The sequence below is a fragment of the Cyphomyrmex costatus genome, unplaced genomic scaffold (assembly GCF_001594065.2).
Source record: "Cyphomyrmex costatus isolate MS0001 unplaced genomic scaffold, Ccosl1.0 scaffold43, whole genome shotgun sequence".
Taxonomy (NCBI): Eukaryota; Metazoa; Arthropoda; class Insecta; order Hymenoptera; family Formicidae; genus Cyphomyrmex; species Cyphomyrmex costatus.
Window position 1 is genome coordinate 832,031 of NW_017278534.1, and position 5,960 is coordinate 837,990.

At 36.0% G+C, this 5,960-nt stretch overlaps 1 protein-coding gene across 3 annotated transcripts in view; it reads right to left on the bottom strand.

The window, feature by feature from the left end:
* The window catches only part of chb (CLIP-associating protein), a 46,395-nt gene that overhangs the window by 1,797 nt on the left and 38,638 nt on the right, over positions 1 to 5,960 (bottom strand). The window contains exons 8-22 of one of the 3 annotated variants that reach the window (XM_018544168.1): positions 5,033 to 5,190; positions 4,709 to 4,945; positions 4,260 to 4,513; positions 3,987 to 4,177; positions 3,695 to 3,820; positions 3,382 to 3,498; positions 3,172 to 3,267; positions 2,935 to 3,097; positions 2,629 to 2,860; positions 1,766 to 1,831; positions 1,202 to 1,533; positions 792 to 1,095; positions 511 to 695; positions 236 to 374; positions 27 to 156 (exon numbers count right to left, since the gene is read on the bottom strand). In XM_018544168.1, the coding sequence (XP_018399670.1) occupies positions 27 to 156; positions 236 to 374; positions 511 to 695; positions 792 to 1,095; positions 1,202 to 1,533; positions 1,766 to 1,831; positions 2,629 to 2,860; positions 2,935 to 3,097; positions 3,172 to 3,267; positions 3,382 to 3,498; positions 3,695 to 3,820; positions 3,987 to 4,177; positions 4,260 to 4,513; positions 4,709 to 4,945; positions 5,033 to 5,190 (2,730 nt within the window). The remainder of the gene's footprint in view (positions 1 to 26; positions 157 to 235; positions 375 to 510; positions 696 to 791; positions 1,096 to 1,201; positions 1,534 to 1,765; positions 1,832 to 2,628; positions 2,861 to 2,934; positions 3,098 to 3,171; positions 3,268 to 3,381; positions 3,499 to 3,694; positions 3,821 to 3,986; positions 4,178 to 4,259; positions 4,514 to 4,708; positions 4,946 to 5,032; positions 5,191 to 5,960) is intronic. The other 2 variants (XM_018544171.1, XM_018544170.1) reach the window with 2 other exon arrangements.

The window sequence follows — 5,960 nt, forward strand, 5'->3', positions numbered from 1 at the left end:
CCCCCCCCCCCAAAAATAAAACATACCGTGCGTTTTATAACCATTGTTCTCTTGAGGTAGAATCAAATCACCGGCAATTGTATCGGATCCATTTACCGTTATGTTACTAACAGACCGTCCTCGTTGCGTCGGTGAGGAAACGGACGAGGATCGACCCTGAAAATAATAATTAGGATAATCTCAGATTTTTGCAATTCATTCTTACTTTGTCACGATATTATTTTACTAAGCTTACCGAATTGGATAACGTCAAACCTTCCATTCTCTCTTCCACATCTGCCATATTACTAATACCACTATCTTTGCTAGTGGTAGCCCTCTCTAAACGTTCGAAGCCGTAATTTTGGATTTCGGCAGTCGTGCGTCGTAGAGATCTGTAGGAAGGACTTTAAAAATTAGTATATACTTAATATTGTGTAAAAATTAGGATATTATATTTCATTAAGTTTAATTATAAAATATTTAGATTCAATGTTGCAAATTTAACATGACGGAACGCTGTCTACGTACTTATATACTTCTTCCAAGTTCTCATCTCCTCCATCGATTTCAGTCTTGTCCGTTTTAATATCGTTTTTCGCTTTCGTTCGAGCGGGTGAATTCTGTGATCTAGGCGGTGGTGTACCAGGTGATGCCGGAGTACTAGAAGTGGAAGATTTCCTTAAATGGTTCTCCAGTAGAGGCCAGGCTGTTTCCTAAAAAAAAAAAAAGAAGAAAAACAATGATTCAGCACGATGTGAGAAAACACTTATGAGTATATATAAGTCAATTATTAAGCTCATTCAACACACTTGATAGTATTTTGGTAATTCGGAGAGTATCATAGTAACTTGAGGTGGATTAAGATTGTAAAGCGATATCACAGCATTTTGCGCATGTCTCCTCACGTCGTGACTTTTGCCGTCATTCGACCAATCGAGCAACCGTGCAAGTGCTGTCGCTGCAGAACTGCCCAGCGCGGACGGTTCTGCCGTCTCAGCGATCTGCGTGATAAAAGTCAATGCTGCTACTTTCACGCGAGAATTTGGTGTTTGTGTTGGATCTGTCAGATACCTCATCACAGCTGGTAGAAGCTGTTGGCCCGGGAAACAATCTCTGGACAAATCATTATGTACACATACATATTAAAATTTGATGATTACAATAAACTCGATACAAATAATACAGTGTATTGTGTCTATAAAAGTTGTTAAATCCTCACCTCACAACATCAAGTGTTTTGTGAATCTTTGTTTGTATGGATCCCAATAGATCGGTGCCTAACTTATTGAGAAGCCTCGCACATAAAACATATAACCAATCGCCAAGACCTTCGTTGTGAGTAATCAGGAGTTCGTTCAATGTGTCCAAGAACAAACTAAATACCTTGGTATGAGAATCCATAAACATTTTCGTAAAAATATCCGTCACTCTACGCAAATCTGTTGTTGTTAAAGTTTTTCCGTTGCTCAAATAATGTTGTAAGCCCACTAAACCTTCTTTTCTATCTCCCCAATGTTTATGAGCACAGTTTTCAATAATTTCTTTGATGTCCTGTAAAATGAGAAAAAATTGCTGCGTGTTGCTTTCCAAGTATTAATGTTAATTTATAACTATATTCTGAAATATTTTTGATGCAAAATAATGAATAACAAAAATAATATTCACAAAATAAAAATATTTTTTTTTTTATACTGATGTACAATTGCTGTGTTAATCAATTTACAAATATTAACAATCAATTTTATTTCAATGAGCAGAAATAAAAAAAAGTAATTTAACAAACCTTTGGGATAGACTGATCCCATAGATCACGGTATAATCTCGATTGAGAGCCACTCCATGAGAACGACTAATGGGTAGATGGGCGATGGAGAGATATGGAGAACAGAACGGCGTGTCGCGTTAGTCCAAACCAAACAAATATGCCGCAACAAAACCAAAAGTGAAAAAACCATGCATTAGCTACATTATCATACAGTGCTGAAAGCTTTATCGAGGTTCTATTTTGTGTTGAATAAAAACTTAATTCGTATAATCAATATTAAATTGTAAAATAACTTCATTTTATATAATATAATTAACAAAAAATAGGTTCCAAAAGAATGAATTCAAATAAATAAAAAAAAAATGCCAAAACGAGTCAACACAGGTTGTTCTTGTGTGAACAACTTGTGTTGGCTCGTATTGGCATTTTTTTATATATATTTAGATTTTATATATTTATACATATATTAACAAAAACAAATATATAATTTTTAAATTATAAAATTAAAATATTCAAAATTGTGAAATTTATATATTAATCACATGCCATTAAAACTGAAATAAAATATAAGTATTGTGTGTAAGCATTAATCAATTATAAAAAGCGATAAATCTATTAATTATCATATAAAAATGTAATTTCATAATATTAATGTAGCACATGACACATGAGATAATATGCATGAAAGTGTTCGTCATTTTCTCCTTTGTAAACGTGTGTTGGCTTACAAAAAAAATTAATTTAACAATAAACATATTACATAGCTCGATTCTGTGATATATGCCCATGTTTTGATCGAAGTAACAAAAATTCAATACTGAAGCCAACAAGTGTGCGTCTTTCTTATTTCTTTAATTTGCTAATATAAAACTTGTACTTACATCACTAGCTCGTCTAAAACCGTCTATACTTCTTTCTGAACATATACTGCTGTTTTCACTATCGTCGCTGTGATCCCCTTTGTTGCCTGGTATTCTGGTGTAATTATCAATACTGTCGAAAGTTAAAGCATCCGCCAATGCAGACTCTGCTTCACGTGACTTCTGCAGCATCTTTTGCGCCATCACTGGTGGCCTAGTGCTGTCCGTTGGCGACATGTGTAGATTCCTCCCTCTATCAATTCGAATAATTCGTATTATAACTATGCAATGTACAACATTTTCTGTAAACAGAATTGTTGTACTTACCTTAGTTTGCTTCCAAATCTCTGCGGACTCGGCTCACGACTGTTGCTTGTACTGCCAATAGTATGTCCGGATAATCGTCTTGGTCTGCCTATTAGTGATTCACCTTCGCGATTGTATGTAGCGTAACTTAATCTAGACGACGGGGAACCTGATCTACTGCTAGCTGTTGTGGAAAACAATTTTCGTTAATTCATAGTTATGTTTCTTTTCTTTCGTAAAAAAAATTACAGAACGTACGTTGAGATTGTGAAACTCCCGCCACTCTTGTCCTTGTCCTTGCGACTCTTTCTGGGCTAGCAATCGCATTGGGATCAGGGGATTTAGTAGGTCGAGCTGAAATAACACAAAAAGATACAATTCATTGAATTGTACAATGACAAAGAGTTATTTAATGCTCAATTCGATCATTTGACTCCATAAAATTTAATATTATAAGATATTACTCACGAAGTGCTGCTGCTGCCTTCTGTCTGCTCATATTCGCGTACATTATTCTCGCTTTCGCCCTTTGAGCAGCTTGCAAATCAATCGCGCTGGTAGATCTAACTCCTGGTGTACCTCGATCTGTAGAATTATAAAACGGATTAATTCTGATGTAATATTAGCTTCATGTAACTTCTACTTTACAACTTCTGTGCAAGATTAAAAAAAGGAAATCAACATAAGACAACAGTTCCGTTTGTGCATCTTTTCGTGTTGTGTGACATAACGTATACAAAGTGCGATTTATTTCTGAAGCAAATGACGATAGAACAATTACAGTGACTGTCTGTTGGTCTTTGTAGTATCGGGATACCAGATTGACGATAAGATCGAGGCAAGGACGGAGTACGTCTGAGCGGACCGTGCGGTTGACCCGTGGTCTGATGCAAATTTTCCGTACTACCTTCATATGTTTAATGTAAAGAGAAGTCGCAAAGCAGCATGAAAACAGAGTGACAAGTCTTTTATATTAAAATCGCAGCACGAGTAACATTAATATATTCAATGGCAACGTAATTCTTTTTAATGGAACGTTTTATCGCGGTAATAAACAAGCAGAAAATCTTTACCTGCCGCGCTCATCACGGGTCTGGCTGTACGTGGACTAACGCTCGACGATCTCATATTAGCCATGACATTTAAGCTGTTACTACTACCACTATTGCTAAGAGACATCAAGGAGCGTTTATACGTCGCATCCAAGTTATTAAGTAGTATCTCAGCCTGCTCTGGAAAGTGATTTTTAAATGCCCAGTATGATCTATAAAAAGTGATAAAATTAATGAAATATTAAATTAATCTGAAATCAAGGCATCATTAGAATCTGGCTGCAAAGAACTCACTTCCTAGCGAAGACTCGTGCTTCTGCGTCGGAATCCGCGATGCCCTTTTTAAGTGCATCCGGCAATATTGTTATGTGTTTCTGCAATATCTGCGTAGGCCAGGTCTGCAGGATTAAAGCCAGATATTCCCAAGACGCCCTACGAATATCTCTGCTCTTGTTGCTTACGCATGATACAATAATAGGCACATATCGAGTACAGTGGGTATTTTGAAGGATAAACCGAACTGCCACCGCTCCGGCTGTCGCTACGACCTAGTTGAAAATGGCAAGAGTAATTAAATTCTTACCTCTTATGGAGATTACATAAAAACTAACGAATACACGAACGTCGTAAGACTCTATGAGGTATGACGTTCGTCGTAAAGATGTGCAATTAGACTCGATACAGCAATTTAGATAATAATAGTATCTAAATGTAGCAGAGATCTAGCATTCCGTGAGACTTACCTTGGCACTGTTCTGTATGAGGTTCATTAACGTGAGCAAAACCGCCTCACCAAAACTGGCAAATTTGGTCTTCAGGCTCTGACTCAGAAAAGCGAGAGTTATACATGCTTCTCGCGCTACTTGGGATCTAAGGTCAGTGCAGGCCTGTTCAAACGGACGCTGTACGCTCTTTAGGCACTCGTGGAAATTTTCGTAATTAGTGCCACCTGCGAGTATAATGGCTCTTAACTTTCTCATCTGGAAAAGCAAGAAGATAACAGATAAAAAATTGGTGGTATCATTATACCACAAGGAGAGATAATTTCATTTTCTCACGATACATACGCTATCCATTCTTTGTTTCCAGTCCTTTTTATCGTCACCCACAGTATCCCTGATACTCTTCATCTGTTCTTCGAGATCTTTCGCTGAGAATAGATTGACGGTAGGTACGTCCTCGAATGAAGTAATAAAGCATTCTTCATCAACAGCTCCGGCTTGCGCTGAATACAAGTAATGATAGTTTTCTTTATACTCGCTTCGATACGGAAATATACATATGCGCTAAAGAATTATACTTTTCATTCTTTGCACTTTCAGAAATTGTGAATGATTATGAAACTAATTTCTAAGATACATAGATTGCTATGAATTGCTATAAATTGCTGTGAACAATGCTTAAGCGGTCGCGAAATGCATTACAGACAAAAATGATGACTGCATGTAATAAATAAGCGTTGTATGTGATTACATGTCAAAAATTATAAATGAAAAGGATATGATTGACTAAAAAGCAATAACAAATAGGGTATTGGGTACGTTAAGTTAGCACCTAAACTATAATACTCAGAAGTTCTGATTAGAGTTCCCACTTTCTTTTGACGAGACGAAGAGTTCCCTATAGTTAATAACAAGAGTTCCGCTCAATAAACATTTTTTTTACATTTTTTAAAAATGGGGTGCTAACTTTTTATTGAATTTCAAGGTGGAATAGTTCTGAGCGGCTTAATAGCTTCAATTTGCGATTGCCTAGAGTTCCTGATATGTAAAAAAAATTTTCGAATAATAAAAAAAAATTAAAAATTTTTGAAAAATTAATTTTTAGATACAATAGTTCTGATGATAATTCCTGCTTCTTTTTGACGATACGAAGAGTTCTCTATGATTTTTAATGACATATGCGCTTAATAATCATTTTTTAATAATTTTTTAAAAATGGGGTGCTAACTTTTTAACGAAATTCAAGGTCGCATAGTTCTGATCAGCTTAACAG